At 38.3% G+C, this 20,437-nt stretch overlaps 2 protein-coding genes across 2 annotated transcripts; one reads left to right on the top strand and one right to left on the bottom strand.

Moving 5' to 3' along the window:
• Positions 1-5,936: 5,936 nt before the first annotated feature.
• On the bottom strand, positions 5,937-13,771 carry gdpd1 (glycerophosphodiester phosphodiesterase domain containing 1). Its single transcript, XM_053320493.1, has 11 exons — positions 13,635-13,771; positions 13,314-13,463; positions 13,024-13,066; positions 12,494-12,629; positions 11,705-11,750; positions 11,315-11,436; positions 10,790-10,879; positions 10,181-10,314; positions 8,328-8,387; positions 7,943-7,994; positions 5,937-6,756 (listed from the first exon to the last, which is right to left on the bottom strand). The coding sequence occupies exons 2-11, from the start codon at positions 13,447-13,449 to the stop codon at positions 6,622-6,624; spliced, it is 954 nt and encodes a 317-aa protein (XP_053176468.1). The 5' UTR covers positions 13,450-13,463; positions 13,635-13,771; the 3' UTR covers positions 5,937-6,621.
• A 2,668-nt stretch (positions 13,772-16,439) lies between these two features.
• On the top strand, positions 16,440-19,275 carry LOC128360141 (ion channel TACAN-like). Its single transcript, XM_053320494.1, has 12 exons — positions 16,440-16,508; positions 16,626-16,744; positions 16,850-16,966; positions 17,105-17,164; positions 17,429-17,524; positions 17,653-17,742; positions 17,898-17,963; positions 18,069-18,130; positions 18,233-18,325; positions 18,438-18,502; positions 18,753-18,821; positions 19,162-19,275. The coding sequence occupies exons 1-12, from the start codon at positions 16,440-16,442 to the stop codon at positions 19,273-19,275; spliced, it is 1,020 nt and encodes a 339-aa protein (XP_053176469.1).
• The last annotated feature ends 1,162 nt before the right edge of the window (positions 19,276-20,437 follow it).

The raw sequence follows: 20,437 nt of genomic DNA, 5'->3' as shown, positions 1-20,437 counted from the left end.
TGGGTACTGTAGGTAATCTAGGAACAGAGGCTACAAACTTAAGCTTCAAATTTAATTACATTAAATACAAACCTCTTCTTCTAATACTGCATCTGCCATAAGTCACTCAGAATAATAGAACTGGCTGAACACTTAAAATGTTAATGTAGCATATGGGCAAAAAGATGTCCATCACAGCCAGTGTGAGGCCAGATAGACAAGATGTTTACTCCAACTATGTGGGATGCTGGTACAGTTAAATGTATAGTGCATCATGCTGCTAATGCGCCCTCAGCAGACCAACATTAAACAGCAGGGACAGATTATACTATTGAACATATTACACATCATCGCATGGGTCATATATAATCCATGTGGAGTTCCCTCTGTGTAAATGATGAATCACTTCAATAAAGCCCCAACAACAGTCAAACTTGGCCGGTCAGCAGCTGTAGGTGGAAACAATATATGTTACTGTTACAATACAATAAGTAACAATAAGTAACAATAACCAATTACTATTGTGATTACAGCCATAAATAGCAGTTTGTTTCATAATAGGGGTAGCTGTGGCTCAGGAGGTAAAGCAGTCATCCACCAATTGGAAGATTGGCGGCTCGATTCCCAGCTCCTCCAGTCCACATGTCGATGTGTCCCTGGGCAAGATACTTAACCCCAAATTGCTCCCGTTGCTGCGTCAACGGTGCGTGAATGAGAATGAATGGTTAGTTTCCCTCTGATGAGCAGGTTGGCACCCTGCGTGGTAGCTCCTGCCATCAGTGTATGAATATGGGTGAATGAGACATGTAATGGTGCCATCAAGTGTTTTGCATTTTTGTTTAAAATATGACTTGAATGTTTATTTGATGATCAAAATAGCTGATGATCATTTTATTTCAATAGACTCATTGATTAATTCTATCTATTTTTGATACTAAAAATCATTAAAATATAATTTCACATGCAAAAATGACAAAAAAGCATTATTCCTGCACCTTAATTTACTACTTTGGAATGTTGGTCCATTGTAAGACATCAAATTGGACTTTGGGAACTTTCTTGGGAGTATTTTTGACCAAATGATTAATTATAAAAATGATTAGAAGATTGATTGAGAGTGAAAATAGTCATTAGCTACAGTCCTTGTCCCTGAGATGTTTGGCCATGATATCCCTGACACTGTATAATATAACATATACTGTATAAAATCAAAAACTTGTATTGGTTCATCTCATAAACATTTTCTTACAGATGAATTACAATGTAGATAAAAACTTCACTGAGACAAGACAAGAAGGCTACAGAATGTACAGAAGTAGAAATATTTAATAAAAAGCATTTGCAGGATTTAGTACCACATTACAAGGATGAAAATGTACTTTATCTGTTCGAGACTGGAGAGATGCTGTTTGACATTTAAGAACAATTTCTAATTCGTTTCCAAGAACAGGACAACAGTCATTGGACATGCTCGAAAATAATGTGTGTGCTGATGCAGAGTCGATCCATGCTGGCTGCTTTGCACTATAAAAACCTTTTTTGACAGAATAACAAATTGCATAAATGATCAGATGACTAGAGAAACTGATCGCAGAGGCCCAGACAGGCTCCAGCAGCAGAAAATGTTATCAAAACAGACACGTCACAAGTAAGACTGTCTGCGGAACTGCTAACAAATGCACAACATTAGCCTGTGCCGTCAGTGTTTGTCCATATTTTTATCAGTTTATCTTTCTTTGTCTTCTCTCCATCTGCCTGTTTGTGTATTTATTTGTTTCTGCTGTCACTCTATCTATTCATCAGTCCTGCTGCGGGTTGTTTGAGGTCACCGAGCCGTCCATTCTGGTCATTTCTGGGTGTCATCACAAAAGGCTACGTGCCACGAGTCTCACCAGCCAAAAGGGCCCTTGTGTCCCAACAAAAAAACCTTTGTTATGTAACGTACTGATGCTGCCGCTGCTGCCGCCGCTGTTGCTGTTGCTGACAATGATCGAGGGCAGGAGAAAGACAGAGGGGAAGAAAAAAGAGGGAGGGGAGAGATGTGAGTCAGACGGGGACAGAGAGTAAGTTAAATAAGCAGAGAGAGAAAGAGGGAAGAAGATGTTCGTGTCCCTCCAACGGTGGATGAGCTGTGTGTCCGATACTGCCCACAAGCTGCACTGACACAATTTCTGTACTTGATGTACTTTCATCCTCTTCTCCATTCAGTGTTTCACCAAGGCCAACAGCATACAGCAGCATGACATCACTGACTGGAGGAGAAAAACAAACTCCTCTGCCCCCCCCCCCTCCCACCACCACCACCACCACACCACCACCACCAACAACCCACCCTATATCAAATCTCACTGATGAGGCGACGATACTGCATCCCAGGTGTGTGTGTCTGGTTACTGTTGCCATGCTTTATCTGTACTTGCTTCTAATTTTCCTCTGTTGGTGTTTTTTAATATCTTGTATGGAAAGGACACAGTCATGTATTCACACACTTACCCCCCAGTATATTTCCTTAAAGAGTGCCCAAGAAATCCTTAAGGAAACACTATATGCTCGTAACTTATGTATTCCTCATTCATATATTATGGTTTCTCAGAGTTGTGAATGTAGGCACAACACATTGTAAACAACTTTTGTTAATGTATGCTAATCCTGTTCAGACAAGATCACTTTTCGAGGCCTGCAACTCTTTGACACCCATCTTCGATCCCTGTGTATCGACTTCTCACATGATCAATAACTATCCGCATGCACACTCTCTAATGAAAACAGATCACAAAGAGTGTAAAAGTTGTGATTTGATGTCTGTTCCTAAACCCTCATGTGGACTTCATTTTTCTGGTGAATGCAGCATTTCCACCTGCCAGCCGAACTGTCACTGACTTGTAGAGAACAGCTTGAGGGTTTACAGTATGTGTCAGTGTGTCTGTGTGTGTGTGTGTGTGAGAGAGAGAGAGAGAGAGAGAGTGTGTGTGCGCGCGCGTGTGTGGTTATTGGCGTGAATCGGGTCACAGGCAGTGGCGCACTTTATCTGGGGCAGAACTTCAGCCACCACACGGAGCACAGATGGCAGGGATGCCTCAACTCAGCACTGCTAAACACACACACACACGCACGCGCGCGCGCGCACACACACACACACAAACACAAACACACACACAAATACACCAAAACTACCACCCATGACAGGCTTTAGCATCTGCAATGACTTTGACAGATCGATGAGAATCAGGTGACCAACGTCAGACTTAATGATCACATGAGCGTACTGATACATGATAACCCGCATTGATCCCCTATGACGTCCACCACAGCCTGGCGCGCGCACATGGATGATGGCGCATACGTGCAGGAGAGCCATCACAAACAACATGTGCCCTAATAATAATGATAATAACTCAAAGATATGGTAGCACCACTGTAGAGGAGAGCTCATCATCCCTGACATTAAAAATAGTTATGACAAACAACTCATACATACTGTCACGATGTAAAAAATAATAATAATAATAAAGTTGTCATATTATGAGAATATTACAGTGTACCTTTACCTGTAGTCTGCGTTAAAAGTTGTATCGATGACTAAGTATTGGACAGCCTGTAGAGGCTTACATCGACGCTGAAATAACATTCATAGAGCGATATGAAAACAGTGCGTAACAACAAATGCACCACATTAAATAAAAAAATAACGCAGAAGACATCATCTTACCTTTGAAGGGGAGAAAAAAACGGATCTCCACGTAGACTGGAAAATGTCGCACCTCCTCGTTTTCCTCGTGGCAGTGCCAATCCTAACCCCCCTTTCGCATTCCTTCCCAGGCAAATTTCCTCTTCTCTCTCCGGCCCTGGCAAGTCCTGCAGAGACGCAATGTTTTGACGCGCAACGATGCCCAGCAGAGTTTCAAAGAGGAGGAGAAAGAGAGTCTGGAGACAGCCAGCCGGAGCGAGAGGGTTCACCCCTACTTACTTCCGTGTCTGCAGAGAAACCGTGCCATAATTAGGAGAGAGTCCTATAGTTAGTCAGTCCGTTTCTGTCCAAATTGACTGCCTTCTCTGATTCATGGAGACGTTTAGCAGCGTGACTTTGCATGTCTATTACTTGTACTTCTGTAATACGCAGATACAGTTATAGATGATCAAAAACCCCGTGTCGCGCATGCGCAAAATGATGGCTAAGGTTAAAAATGTACCACTTGATGCATTTTTTTTTTATTAATTAGCTGCTGTGTGAATTATAGAACCATGGGTATGGTGTTATTACCCTGTTAGTAACTGCACCATGTTCAGTCTTTACAGAATTGTTTCATGTTGGACCACAGAAATCTTGAAAATGAGCGAATGTACTTGTATGTATAACTTCTTGGTTTAAAATAAACAGTTGCAACACTGGACTTTATCTCCTAAATGCTAGAAAGTTGTTACGCTTGCCAAAACAACACTCTACCACTAAACATCATACGGGTGAACTTCGGAGGAGGTGAAGTATCTTGACAGCCGAGTTTACGATCTTTGGCAAACGTCCCAATGGACAGTGACTTGAGGAATGAAGGACAGGCGGATCAGCCAATCAGTGAATAGATACGGCATAGCAACACCACGTTTATTGGTTGAGAGCAGCAGCCTGCAACCAATTACTCTTTTACTGAATTATCTAGGAAGAAACTAACAGAGCTGAGAGTAGTTATCGAATAATATATTGCAAGAGGGACACAAAATACCTCTCCGGTCGTCAATAAACAAACCTACAAACATGTGGTGAATAAAGGGTCTGTGCGAATAACGTTTATGTCACAAAAGATGCTGAGCATCATATTTTTTTCTGATACAAGGAAAACTTCTTGAATGAGTCCGGTCCACAGCGCCACCTGCTGTCTGTATGCTAACACTGGACGGAAAAGTGATATTTTTTAGGTAAATTCAACCGTGCAAAGTTGTCACATACAACCCTAGAAATCTTCTTTTTACACACCACGTAAGACAATATTTGTGTGTTTTATTATTATAGAAAAAAATAGTTTTTCAAGAATCTCTCATTGAATCTAATACTCCATGTGGGATAAAGCAACCAAGTAGCAATTTCCCACAACTGGTTCTGTTAAAGTCCCAACAGCCAGACAAATAATCTCTTCAGCATGCAAAACAAACATAGACTCAGTACAGTACAGAAAATGTAATCAAAATATTTTACATACTATATTCATTACTGGGAGATCTGTAACATGACGTGTAGATCAGCATTTCTCTCAAAGAGCAATGATTTTGAATGAACAAAGCATCAGGTATAAAATAAACACCAGTCCTGTGCATAGTTCACTCACTTGACATCAATAAAAATAAAAAAAATGTCTGATGAAGAAAATCTAACCACAATATTGTTTTGATTGTAAAATAGCAAACAACATATAGTACATTCAACCAATCTTACATTCATTACTGACCCTCGCTACGTGGTCACAGGTTTGGATTAGAGCCTGTGAGTGGTATGATAATCCTAATAATCTTTACACATTCAAACTGTGACACCCACAGCGAAGGATCACTAGACAATTGCTGTCTTTAATACATTTCAATTTCAAATCACTGTAATAAAGCAATCAGCCAAAATATATCAGTACCTCAGATAACTTGACAGTACACTTAAAAGTCCACAAATTAAAATATAAAAGTTTTTGAATAGGAAGTTTAACACCATAACACAGGTGAAAACCTTAATACCAAAAAACACAATGAAGCATTGTCTGTTGTACAAATTGCTCTCAGGTTAATAAATGGACAAGTGACACCTCAGTCAGTTCATTTGATTCAGAAACATTTCTAGACTAAGCAGCTACACATAAACCTATACATTAAATTGAATGTGCTTGTGTCTGAACTCAAATACACACCAGTGGTCGCTGCCCACCTCAGTACTCACACTGTCCATGTTGATTTGAAACAAAAACTGTATTTGAGGGGCTTGTGTCTGCACCCTGTTGACTATAACACATATAAAATGTTTGGCTGCATGTGGCGTCTGTAGAAATGTAACAACTATAATTTAACAACTGTCTCAATTTATGAAAAAAGTTAATTAATATTACAGCTGCATCTGCTGGTGTTTATGCTAGCATAATATGCAGTTATACTGCAAACTTGAAAGCACTCATTCATAGAAGTCAAGATTTGCAAACTGTACTTTTCAGTCACCATTTTGTCCCATGTTACAGTTACACTTTAGAAGGAACATGTGTTTAAATAACTGTAGAATACAAATATAAATCTCATACTGCTGTATGTGTATGTCAATGCCTGTGTGTGCAACAAGGGGACAAAGAAAACAACTGAAAGGAGATAATACCATATAGCAAGTACAGTTTGTGGGCATTGTAAGTATTTTAGCATTTAAAATACATGGATTTGTGCTATCAGTGCAACAACTGGTTTCTTAAATCACTGCAGAACTTGACGGTGATCCCTACTGACTGTAAAACACACTGTGCGAGTGGCCTCGCTGGAATGCATGCAGTACAAGTGGACGTGTGGGGGGACTTATTTGGCAGGTCAGTCAGGTTGAAGGATAATCACTGCTGTGGGTGGGTGTGTGTGTCTGTGTATGAGTTGGGGGGGTGAGGAGGGGGTGGGGGTGAGGTAGATTTTGGCAGGTCATTGGGGCTTAGAAATGCCATTCCGGTCCATGAAGTCTTTAAGCCTAGTGGGAAAATCTGTCATAACTCCTGTGGCTCCCAAGTCAAATGCCCTCTGGAAGTCCTCCTCGTCATTCAGCACCCAAATGTACACCTGAAACCAGACGCAAGACTCATACGGTTAACATACAGCGGAGGGCGTCACACAAGGCTCAAGAATGCTTCTGTACTTCATTAGCAACCACTGTAACCTATTTCTGAGCACGAAGGAATCTTGGACATAACCCAGTAACCACTCTTAACTACGCCATTACACTTCTACATCTAGGTCAAAAACAGACAGGCTCACAGTTGTTATTGTATACTATGGAAAATTCTTCTGTGGTTCTTGGAAGCAAAGATGATACAGGGGGAAGCGCCTAAGCTTCAACACATTACAGTATATTCACGCCATCACTCTTAACTGTAAACATTCAATATACTTAAAATCTTATGTGTCAAGTCAGACAAAAAGTTGGCTATTTCTACAGAAACTAAATACTTTTTCCCATTTCTTATAGGAAAAGGGTTGTCGAGGCAGTTTTTGTCAGTCCTAGACTATGGCGATGTCATTTTTGTCCTTTTCAACCCTCAAACTTCTTGATTCTGTTTATTACTCTGCCTTAAGATTTATTTCCGGAGATGCTTATGGTACACACCATTGTATTTTGTCTAGTAATGTTGGATGAGCCTCTCTCCAAGAGAGACGTGATACTCACTGCTATCTCTTTATCTATAAAGCCTTTATAGAAAAATGACCTCATTGCCTTTCAGAGCTGCTCTGTCACCCAGGTGGACTTTACAAAACCTGCTCTACTGACTGGCTTTAACTTAAAGTAACTCCTTAAATTAAAAGCACTTGTACATTTTAAAATTTTGATTTCAAAAATCCCAACATCTATTTGTACTTGCGTTGTATAATTGTATTTTTTGTATTATTTTTATATTCATTTATTTATGTATTTATTTTTTGTTATTGTTTCCTTTTCCTGTCTTTGTCATTTGTCTCAATGTCATTGTAAATGAGGGTCCTCCCTCAATGATCTCTTGAGTATAAATGAAGGTTTATTACTACTGTTATATTAACAAAAGGAATTTTATAAATTAAGTTGTAAAACAGGGTTTGGAGCCAAACCCTGTTTTACATTAACTTGAAATAGAAGTGGCTAATGTCACTATTATTTATTATAGTACCTTCACAATGTACATTTATCATTTTCTATGTATTCAAGATTCCTTATAGAAAACTTGTTTTCTCAGTTGTGAGTATGGCCACAGAGGGCACAGCCTGGTAGTTTTACCTGTATTCCCCGAGCAGTTAGATGTTCAAACAGAGCTTTCCTCATCAGCAAGCTGTAAGGAAAAAACATTCATCAGCAGGGAGAAACTGTAAGTACAGCAAGAGTAGACAGAAGATTCAGAATGACCAAGACTGTACAAGTTTAGTTGTAAAATTGTAAAAGTGTTGCATTAATCATAGTCACACAGTATCATACGTGTGTATTATTTTGTAATGAGGCCTCTGAATATTTCACATTAAAATCAAATGTGTTAAAGAGAAAGACATTTTGACTGTTTAAAACTGTGAATTAAAGGCACCAACAGACAGACTCCACAGACGCTACTCTGAAGTTAAAATTAAGGGGATAGAGTTATTTCCAATATTCAGACAAATGAACGACTTACCTGTCTGCAAGCCAGGTGATCAATCGTTGACTCTTAGTTAAACTGTCAGGATCCTTTAGTCTGCAGATTCACATAGAAAAGTGTCAAAAAGTCTCATACTGTAGATGTATCTCCCACAGTGACACATTGACACTTTGAATGAAGTGGAAGGAAGTCTTGTAGTATACAGAAACATGATAAATGCACTTTTAGTATTTTACAGCTTACTGGAGCTCCAAAAATAACTACAAAGTGACATGTTCACTGGTCAAATACTGTACAGCCCACAACAGTGGATGAGAACAAGGTCAACACATTTGATGGAGCAGCCTGAAATTCTTTGAAGGAAATGAAAGAAATTATTAACTTCAAGTTTATGTAAATGAAGTAGGCTGAGAGAAAATGTACACATCAAACACATACGACATAACAATGAGGGTGAAATGCCTCTATGTGGCATTATGTAATCATGTAGTACAACATAAACACTGTAGTGGCCATAACAGAAGTGAAATAATGGAAATCACTTAATCTTCAATGAATGTTCGGCATGCATAATCTACTCTTGACCTTGATCTTTATGATTCCCTGACACACACTCCAGTACAAGAGGTATTAATCAGTGAGTGAGATCATCTTGCAAACTGCACTGTGGCCGCAATAACCAACACAGAAAGGTCACACTGGGGGCACGCAGGTGGTTGAGTAGTTAGAGCGCATGCCACGTACGCAGCGGACCACGGTTCTAATCCCGGCCGGAGGACCTTTACTGCATGTCACCCCCCCCCCCCCCCCCCCCCCTCATGATTTCCTGTCTATCCACTATCAATAATGGTGTCTGTGCCTAAAAATCTTTAAAAAAAAAAAAAGAAAGGTCACACTGCAAAGTGAGCAGTGAGTACAACTACGCCTGGAACGATGGGTCCTTTGTGCAAACTTTAAAACCTAAATAAGAACTACATTTAATACATATAACTAAAGAGAACAACATAATATGGTGTGTGTAACTTTTATTATTCCACACGTTACAGAGAGTTAAAACCTTTCATTCTCAGTTTTCAAACCATCTTCCTTCTTTATAAGTCACACTTTTTTTTAAAGATACTTGCTTATTCAGATTAATTTTCTATTAGCAAAATCTCGAGTCCCTCATCAGCGTGTAGTTCTTTATCGACCTTCAGTGATCTCCAGCCTGTTTCTGTTCAGTGTATTTCTTTGGAGTCAGACATGATGATGAAAGCCACAAGATGTGTATAAAAGCTTTGGAAAGTTTCCAGCAAGTGGACCTTGCACTGGAATGTTTTGTCAAACTACAGCTTTCAAAGTCAATAACAGACCTGCAAACTCATGTCCACTCATTGTTCACTCAGACAAACACCAGATCACCATTTAAATAAATTCTTTTACTATAAATAGGGATCAAATTTATAAACATTTATTGAAACACTTGCTAATGAATGGGTAGCAGCTGGAAAGTATTAATGCCAATTTAAAGGATGATTTTGTTCTAGTAGTTTGTGATAGTATGTGGGCACTACAACATCTTTTCTAAACAGTAAGTTAGTTCCTGTTCAGTCTCATTGTCTGAGTCAGAATTATGGTTCAATCCTCTGTCCTAGTCGCACTAAAACCTTGAACTATAGTTGAGGGGGGAAAAACTCTGAACTCCATAACTCTGTAAACCAATCCCTGATCTTTGAACTACTGCTATCAAATGTTGCGTACTCACAGATTGGCACTGATTACTGCTGTATCTGACTGACGAACTAAAACTGTAGAGGACTTGTATCTGTGTCATGTCGTACAACACCCTGAAGAGCACATTAACACATTTATTTCTGTCTGTTTTTACACAGTCTACGGTGTATACCTACTTGGTAATAATAGAGGGCATTGGGATCTCCAGGAACTGCTCCTTGAGGGGAACAAAGGGGAGAAGACCGGTGTAGAAGAGGCCTAGGAGCTGCAATACTCTGGGAAAGCTGAACAACACTGGAATACGAGGGTTCTACAAAACACAAACATACACACACAAGCAGGATTCAAGGGTCAGCTCTCTTTCTAATTCAGGCTTTCTAAAGAAGTGATATGTGAAAATGAGTCTGTACTTTCAAAAAGGACTCTTGGGATGATGTATATGTTAAGAAATTGATTTGAGTCTGACAAACAAGTGAATACAATTTTTATATTTATGTTTTATATAAGTTTTATATACAGCAAGTGTCCTAAACTATATGACAGATTGGTAATAACACATGTACTCTTCTTCCTGCCTACAGGATCTTATTCACCCCAGTATTACATGAAAATGATATTATTGATGGTGGTAGGCTGTTGTTTTTTTGTCAGTAGCGATTCATTTTCTGACATGATTGGACTCATAATACTGACATGGACATAATACAGTCTGTAAGTGAACAAGGACAAATTACCTTGCATGGTATCTATGCAAATGTAAGGCCATGCATCTCATGTCAGCGTACCTCTTTGTAACACCTCTTCACAATCTGGTTGTTGGCGTTGCCCCAGACAGTCAGGTGCTCTCGGTTGTATTTGGTGACCAGCTCGGAGACCTGCAGGAGTGATGAGTCATCATCCAGGAAAACACATACAATGCATGGTACAGTACACGGCAATTATGTGAGAAAAATCAAACAGAAATCTTCCATGTTGTCTATTATATTACACTCAAAAGCTGACATATTTCAGTTTTTGGCTACTAAAGGAGCATGAAGCCTATAAACAACCTTTTAAGAGACTTGCCTCAGAAATTTGAAGGATGAATAAACTGAACCTTGAAATATGCCAATGATGGTTTCTTAGTGTTTATCTACAACTTTTGGTACACAATGAAAAAATCTAAAGTTGTTATCCTGTGGGTATGCAGCAAGTAACATTGGCAAACAAATATTAAAAGAGCATAACGAGAGATGCTTTGCGAGAGTTAAAGCAGCAAATACACACACACACACACACACACACACTCACACACACACACACACACAAACCTTCTTGATGAGTGTGCTATTGTTGACCTTGATGTCAATGTTGACAGGGGTATTAGGAAATGCATCAAAGATGTCCCTGAGGAGAGGGATGCGTTTGTCATCTCCCCCCTCGCAGAAACATTCTGTACACACAAGGACGAGTTGAAAACACAGTCAGCTCCAGATTATACTGAATATGACAGGTGGGGGTGTACTAGCAAGTGATTTCAGACTCCTTCGCAAATTCAAAATAAATGGTCTGACATACACAACGTGGATCCTTGTCATTTGATCATATTCACAAACATCACATTAAATACAAAACCTACTGACTACTGATGTTGCTGAGCATATGCATAGGTGTTGTTAGCTTTGAAGTGATTACACTAGTCATGACTATGAGATGCTCACCCCTCTGAAAGGTTACACCCAGCTTGCAAAGGTATGGAGGGAGCTCCTGCAAAGAGAACACAATAGCCAGTGGTTAACAAAAATACAGTGTATAGTCATTCTGTAAAGTCAAATACAGAGGTAGTGTGATAAGTGTGACTAAAGGGTTCAGTTTAATGATGGCCAATATAAAGACAGGAATTCAGCAAGGACACGTCAGAGCAAGATTAATGTGAAGAACTAGATGCGGCTCTGTGCTACAAGGCCATAGCAACACAAAGAAGTGAACAGTATTTCCACAAATTTCATTTTAGATAAAATGTTATGATCTCTGGCCTTCAAACACACACAAATGACTTAATGATGAGTGGCTTCTGAAGGAAAACATAGATCGGAGCTGGGAAACACTCTGCAAAAAATATTTGATCATTCTACAGAACTGCAACAAGAAAGAGAACAACAATTAGTCAACTGACTCCATGAGAATTTGTGCTGGATCTGTTTTACTAAATCAGGCAAAAGTTCACCATGTGACATAATCAGGTGACCGGGTAAGGGTCTCACCTGATCAAGGCACATGATCCATCAATACTCTTACCTCATAAATATATTCTCAACATTAATACAAAGTTGAAAGATTAATTTTCAAAAATATTCTTGGTTTCTAGTATTTCATTTATTGGTTTTAACTAAAGTTACACTGTGTGTGAACATAGAAGTGTTGCGTAGTTAAGTGAAGTAGTTTTTCTCTGTTAGATGTTGATGGATGTGTTGATATGAAATGGAATGAGACGCAGAGCAGCAACTTACAGCATAGGCCACGTCGGAGATGTAGGCGTTGATGCCAGTGGACCTTTTCAGGTTGGCATCATGTGAAACCACAACCTGTTCATCTTTCGTCAGGTGGCAGTCCAACTCCAGCATGTCTGTGCCAAGATCCACAGCACTGCATAAACCAACACACAACACACATATGTAAAACTATACCTGGAGGAAGTCACTGACTTTCAGCTGTAGGCTCACCACTGAAGTCAAGAAATAATAACAAACAGTGATATTTGGACAAACAGTATAAAATGTAGATCACACACATTCAATAAAATCATAAGGCAGTTCACTTTTCATAAATAAACCAGTCAGACATACAGTAACAGCAAGGCTGGGTAAACTGATAAAGACAGACAAACATAACCAGCAGTGGTCACAAAGTGACAACCACCAAGCTCAGATGACACGTGCACACTCTCCACAATCACATGCATAAGCACCAGTTATGTTTCATACACACATGCAGAAACCAAATTAACAGCTGTGTCAGTATGACTGAGGCTTCTACTCACTGCTTGAAAGCTGCCATAGTGTTTTCCAGGTTTTCACCTGCTCCTACAATGCAAAAAACCCAACAACTCTGAGTGTGGTAGTGTCTCCACCTAATACTTCAATATTGTAAAGATAGTGCATTGGTGTGAAAAGACTTATTAACTCCAAAGAGGGATCACAAGAAATCAAATGTTCTCTTGTTCTCCACCATTGAAGGGATGTCCACCTATACATATTTAGACATCTATGTGGACAGACCTTTATCATTTAGCGAAGGATGAGATCAGGATGAGTACCACTGCTTTCTCACCTCCACGATGAGAAATGTGCCTGCTAAGGAAAGGCTCTTTCCTCCTCCGGTGCAGAAGAGTGGGGCATTTAAGCAGCAGGGCAGAGGTGAGCACATAGCCCGTCACTGAGGACAGGACATACACAGCGGCGCACATCTTCAGTCAGTGTGCTGGAAAACAACCACAACACACTCAAAGTTCATATCTGCAATGACGCAGGACGGACAACATTTCTCCCTAACAATGCACAGATGTAGTAAATGCAATAAGGCAATAACCTATAGTTAAATTAGGCTAATGGTAGCTTAGCCGGGAGAAGACCATATGAGAATTAAACTTACCTTTATCGACAAATTGTTTTGGTTTTCTTTGTTTTTCAGCTTAGTTTGTGTCAACGTCCAGGAGTCTGTACAGCTCGTTACGGTTGTGTGAAGTTCAGGTGATGAAGTGGTTTCTTCTCTCCAGTCAGTTTCGCCAATAGGCTTCGTGCTTCACAGCTGTCAAAACCATAGAATGTAACCAACACTGACCGGCCTCCTTCAGCTGACTGCGCACGCGCCTCTGCTCCGTGACGTCGTGCTAATAACTACAGTCACTTCCGTTTAAAGATATTTAGTTAAATTCATGGGTCCTACGTATCTGACGTTTCTGCTGTGTTAATTTAATTTAATTTAATTTAATTTAATTTAATTTAATTTAATTTAATTTAATTTAATTTAATTTAATTTTATTTTATTTTATTTTATTTTATTTTATTTTATTTATTTTTTCCATTTCATTTATTTTTTTAAAGCCATCTTTATTTGTATAAACATAATGGCACCAAGATATTTACATTGCCATGAAGGAACTGATGCATAGCCTACAGAAAAGACAAATTATATATGAAAATGAAATAACAATAAATAAAATAAAGTTAAAATTGAATTAAATTAAAGGGGCTAGGGCTTATGCTTTAAATCATATCATTCTACATTGTTAAATAGCCTAGTTCCACTGCAGTTGTACTTACTTTCAGGGCTTTAAGAGAGAAACTCATCATGAAACATACTAAACCTCGATTTCACCATATATTTGGGCTTGTGAATAAAGAATTTCCCAAGTATTAGGATGTTGTTGACCAGAAAGTCATCTTTGTAATTATCCATGACAAGTTCATAAATAATGTCCATTTGGGAGAAGTTTTCAAGATGAGGAATCTTTGGGAAAAGGCATTTATGAACATCCGGCCATAGAGCTTCAGAATACATACATTGGAAAAATAAATGAGAAGTAGTTTCCGCTGTGCTTGTTGTATGCACTGTGTTGCTCTGTTAGCACCTCTGATCAACCAAATCTACCCAACAGCTTCCCCTCACCAGTGGATGTCATTTCTGCCGAAGAACTTATTACAGATGTGCGATTATTGACTGGGACCTGCAGTTTTTTGTTGTTGTTTTATTTTCTCCTTTTGTTTTCCTATACCATTCACATTTTACTCAATCAGAAAATGATTGGATTGGCCTAGTTTACAATATATAAACTATGGAGATAATTACATTTAAACTAAGAGCTTAGATTGATGTCTTTGTTAAAAATTGGTCAAACTTGCTTGCCCACTATAAGGCCTGACTCTGAATGGTAGTAAAATACCTACATTTAGGACAAATATTATAATCTTAAATTATTACCTTTTTCCCTCCATGTGCAAAATGAATATGGATTGATATAAATATGATAAAATAAGATAAGATATTTTTTTATTAGTCCCACAATGGGGAAATTTACATTATTGCAGCAGTAAGTGGCTAGCAAAAATAGAAGAGCATCAATAGAAAGAATAAAGAATGAAAAACAATAAGTAAGTGCACAAACAAAACAAACAAGTAACATTATGTATTGGTATTGAATGATAATATACCTTTGATATTGATATATTGTTAGATATGCATAAACAGTATTTTGTTACATGTTACCCTTGTTTGTTTATTTGTTTGTTGTTTTTAGTGTGTATATTGTGTCAGGATTGCACTTTTTGCTCATATGTAACACATTCTTTGTTTCTGAGTAGTGTCGCTGTGTAACCACTGCCCTGTACTCAAACATGAGTTTGCTTTGTCTTACAGAAGCAGCAGATATGTTTCTGCCTGTGGATTGAAGGACAATTACAGGAAAAGTTTGGGACATTTGGGCTAGTACAGCGGGTTTTAAAGTGTGAGGCGGGCCTCCCCAGGGAAACTTTACTGTTTTTCCCACTTTCCTAAAGTCAGAAATGAATAAATGCCTTCAGATTGACCTTTACTGTATATGTATTGAAGTAGTGTACATTTGAAGTTGTCAAACAGCACTATTAGGGTAGCTTAGCTCAACTGTGAGTGTCTATTAGATCAAATAACATAATCATGAACCCGTAGGCATTGAGTAACTGAGTAAAACAAAGCAAGTAAACTAAGTGAGGTTGAAGGGAACATTTTTCTAAGCTTTGTCTTAGGGGAGACCCGCAGTCTCAGACTCTGAAAACCCCTGCATTAAAAGTAACCTTAATAAAAAAAAAAAAATCAACAAAAACACACACACACACACACACACACACACACACACACACACACACACACACACACACACACACAGACAAAATACAAAATTACCAATAAATTATGAAAGCAAAAGCATTACCATAGACACCAGCCTCTATGTTAAAGTGAATTACTGCTTAATCCCCTCATTCATCCACTAGAGGCTGCTAATCTGCTGTGTAAGTGACAAAATCTCCTTAAAGATGAAATTATCCACAAAAGTACCATCTAGCTGTCAGGGTGCTGAGTGAACCGTGGCAAAGAACAAAATGTGGACATCTAGTCTTTGCATTGTATAGAATATAATCAACAATAACCACTGTTAACTTTGTGAGTGATAACTGAACATTGTGATAACCAGAGGATTTCCACACTGGACACTGTCCAAACTGAAATCTTGCACATTTGTACCAGCCAAAGTTCACTGTCTGCAATAAACTTTCCATAGAGAATCCGTGATACACGCCCCTAAGCATAATATTTCAACATAGCATTACGTGCAAGTCATTTCTTCATGGCGAAACAATTTAGAAGTATTTTTTAAATAGTCTTTTTTTCAGTGTAGTGTGTGAACAGCGAAGTGCTCACAAAATGCCTCAAGGTTTAACAGACGTTCTGGAGGAGTGGAAAGGTCTGGAAGAGGAATATCAGCATGCTCAGGTAAGAAACACTTTGGAGACTTTTGTAGCTCCTTCAGTTTCTCTTTGATGTTTATTTCACCTTAATCTTCAGATTCATTTGGTTAATGATGTAAATTCATGTAATTTCGTCATCTAGGAGACACACAAGCTGTACTTACAGAAACTGGATGAAATTTCCAAACTACAAAACAAATGCTCTTCCTCCATTCTGAGTCAGCAAAAGAGACTCAAGGAGATGTCCCATCTTGTGAAAAAGTAAGTGTCTATACACATATGGTCAAAGCGGACCCTCAGCTGACCATCAAATTAGTACACATGTCTTGAAACAGACTTATTTTTCCCTCTGTCTTTATACATCAGATGCAGCAAAGGACTATCAGAAGAAGATGGGAAGACCTTGGAAGAAATAAAAGAGAAAATGAAGATGCGACCAAATGCTTTCTTTGAAATGGAAGCTTTCCTTCCCAAGAAAAATGGGTGATGACTTCAAGTCATTCAAAATTCCTAAAGTAGATACAAGTTCCTGTCATTACCAAGTTTGAAATATAACTTTAAAAAGTTATATGTATGACTTCATGTAAAGTTAAATAAAGTGAAAACTGTTTTGTGTTACAGGCTGTATCTCAGTCTTGTTCTTGGAAATGTGAACGTCACTCTTCTCAGCAAGCAGTCAAAGTAAGTAATGCTCATTAAAGCCTGAACCCTGACCCTGAACATTGTCAAAACGTCAAAACCTTTTCCTTTCGTTTTTTGAATGTATCAATCCCACTCAGTGAGATGATTTATCACTTATATGTTCCAAAAGCCATTTAAATCAGTATTTAAATGATCCTTTATTACCATGATTCAAAATTAGGACTTGACTTTCTCCCTATTTTTATTAGCTTTGAAAAGCCAAGTAGTATAAATTGTGTCCTGACTTTGTCACATCCTTGTCAGATTTGCCTACAAAGATGAATATGAGATGTTCAAGCTGTGCTTCACTGTCATCCTGCTGCTATTCTCCTTCATGTGCTATTTCGTTGCGGGCTACAGGTAAGCATCAGGATATCACTTAGCTTAATGGCTGTTCCATCCTTGTCGGTTACTATGGGTTTGTTTACCTGGATGCTGTGTGTACAGTATGTTTAAATCCAGCGCTTGTCTTTTGCTCCTAACTTTAGGTTCCTTGATGCGATCCTTAATTTCCTGCTGGTGTGGTATTATTGCACATTAACGATCAGGGAATGTATCCTCATCAGCAATGGCTCCAGGTCAGCCCAACAACAATAAACATAAATACCATTATCATATTTTCCATAAATAAAACATGGTCATAGTAAAGTAATTTGCCTCTTTCTTTAAGCAGTTTAGTTTAAGTGGTAATAATACAATCTACATATCTAATATAATGTGTCCTGCATTATAGAATCAAAGGCTGGTGGGTTATCCATCACTACATCGCAGCATTTCTATCTGGTGTAATGCTGACATGGTGAGTAGAGGAAAAGATAAAAACTCCAAATAACGAACAATGCAACATCCATTGAATTGCAATTTTCACTATAAAATTACAAATGTTCTCCCCATCACATTTAAGGCCTGATGGGACCCTGTACGAGTTATTCAGGAACCAGTTCCTCGCCTACTCCTTGTATCAAAGTAAGGTCAAATATTTGGAATATGTTCATCGTTCAAATTTTTCCAAGTCAAATCGAAGCCTGATCAGTATTGTCTTCTGCCTCTTTCATCTGGAACACCTAGGTTTCGTTCAGTGCCTGCAGTGCTATTATCAGAGCGGGTGTCTGTACAGACTACGAGCACTGGGAGAAAGACACAACATGGATCTGACCGTGGGTGAGATATACACCGTAACAAACCAAGGACACTGATGTCTCAGGTTCCTCATGCTGTAACAGATGTGGCAGTAAAAGAGGAAATTAAAAACCTAATTGCTTTCTGTCTTTAGAGGGATTCCAGTCATGGATGTGGAAAGGGCTGACATTTCTTTTGCCTTTCCTGTTTTTTGGTCATGTGAGTAGACAATGACACAATCATTTCATTGCACTTGTGGAATTTCCTCAAATTGATTGCTTAGTTTGCATTAAAAATAACACTGTGTCATGGTTTAGACTTCTAGCTAATAAAAACTGCCGATGTCATATTGAGCCTCATATTCAGGCATGATTTGAGGTTGTGCTTAGGTTACTAGTGTTTACTTAGTTGAATACTATGTCCATTTCACTTTTAAACAAAACTCATGTCCTCATATTTTGTCTTGTAGTTCTGGCAGCTCTTCAATAGCATCTCTCTCTTCAAAATGGCTCAGCTCCCAGAATGTAAAGAAGGGCAGGTCAGTGCCCAATGTTTTACTGTTTCACCCTGCTCCTGCTTTTATAACATTAAGGATTCATTCATTAGATGAAACACTTGCTTATACTATACACCACTAGAGGGATTATTACAGTGTGTTCACATTTTGTTAATGATATTACAGATTGTTTTGTCCCATATTATGGTTTTGGCATGTATGTTTTAATTTCATTTAGTATATATATGGCTTTAGCCTCAAGAATTTGATCCAGCATGTTTGGATGTAACTCCAATATACCTCTATGTGTCAAGTAAATGACAATCAATTAGAGCTATTCTGCTCACTCATGTTTTGTCATCTCTGTTCCATGTGGTACCAGGTCTTGATGTGCGGTATCTGCTTCCTCATTCTCTTCATGGGAAATTTCTTCACCACTGTTGCTGTGGTTCGTCAGAAATCCAAGAGCAGGAATCAGAAACCAAAGCATCTTTAATACATAATATTACTAATGATTAAAAAACATGAAAAACATCTTCCATGTTCCTGTCTGACTGAAAAGTATCATTAACATTATTTGCTATAATTAATATGTATCAAAAAAGTCTGCTGGCTATTACTACAAAACACATATAGTAGACACACAAATATAAATCTGTGTTATAATGAATCAGTTGCTATTAAAAGTTATATTATGCTCCACACACGCCACTGTGCTTTTGTCTTTTTTGCACTTGTGTCTAAATATGTTTGGTTCCTTTATGTTTTTTCTCTTTGGACTTTTATTTGGTTTAGTGATTTATTTTGTGTTGAGTGCGAATTCACACTCAATCCTGCAGGCACTAATAAAATACAGCCAATTGATCACATTTTACTATACTGTTTACATACTCATAGAAGAAGTAATTAAGTATTAAGTATTTACTCAGTTACAATTTCTTCTCCTTAAGTAAAGTATTTGAATTTTATGTTACATTATATTTCACTAAATTTGAGTCAAATGTTTTAGCTTTTACTCCACCACATTCAGAGCATGTCGATTGTCTACAGCTATTTATTTTGCAGATTAAGAATTGTTACAGATCAAATTAACTACAAGTAAAATAGTTCAATTTAGCTCCCCCTACACCAGTACAACATTAAAACTAGAAATAATCAAATCATATACAAAATAACACTGACAGGTGTCCACCCTGTTGCGTCATGAGTTCTTTCACTTTACTATAAGTACATTTTGCTGTTCTATACTTTGACTAAGTATGGATTCCCATTTCTGCTAATGTGATTAAAAAAAAGTCATTGAGAAACTTTCTCAAAAATTACTTTGTAGGCTAACTCAAAATAATGACTTAGTATCTTGAAATAATGACTTATTTTATGACATAAGTATCACATTATTTTGAGATAATATTTCATTTACATTGGTGGACCACTATCTGAACACTCCCACCATTGCCCAGGGAAGCTGAGCACATAGATTCAGGTAAAGCTCACAGGGTAGGTGGGTTATCTATCATGTGTCCTTAGAACCCTGAACACTAAACACCCTTAAAGTTGAGGAGGACAGCTGTGATGAGTCTGGGGGCTGGTTGTCAGATTGTCAGGGACACACAGAGTCTTTTGGCTGAATTACATAACCATGACCCTTGGCCTGTTGC

This window comes from Scomber japonicus, chromosome 6 (assembly GCF_027409825.1).
Source record: "Scomber japonicus isolate fScoJap1 chromosome 6, fScoJap1.pri, whole genome shotgun sequence".
NCBI lineage: Eukaryota > Metazoa > Chordata > Actinopteri > Scombriformes > Scombridae > Scomber > Scomber japonicus.
This window is presented reverse-complemented; position numbering and strand designations above follow the sequence as displayed.

Excerpts from the sequence above, each read along its gene's own strand:
- gdpd1 (XM_053320493.1), bottom strand. The coding sequence starts at position 13,449 with ATGTGCGCCGCTGTGTATGTCCTGTCCTCAGTGACGGGCTATGTGCTC. Across the intron at positions 12,630-13,023 it reads ACTATGGCAGCTTTCAAGCA|TGCTGTGGATCTTGGCACAG; the intron begins GTGAGTAGAAGC and ends TGGTTTATGCAG. Across the intron at positions 10,880-11,314 it reads ATAGCACACTCATCAAGAAG|GTCTCCGAGCTGGTCACCAA; the intron begins GTTTGTGTGTGT and ends TCACTCCTGCAG.
- LOC128360141 (XM_053320494.1), top strand. The coding sequence starts at position 16,440 with ATGCCTCAAGGTTTAACAGACGTTCTGGAGGAGTGGAAAGGTCTGGAA. Across the intron at positions 17,743-17,897 it reads CTCATCAGCAATGGCTCCAG|AATCAAAGGCTGGTGGGTTA; the intron begins GTCAGCCCAACA and ends CCTGCATTATAG. Across the intron at positions 17,964-18,068 it reads TCTGGTGTAATGCTGACATG|GCCTGATGGGACCCTGTACG; the intron begins GTGAGTAGAGGA and ends ATCACATTTAAG.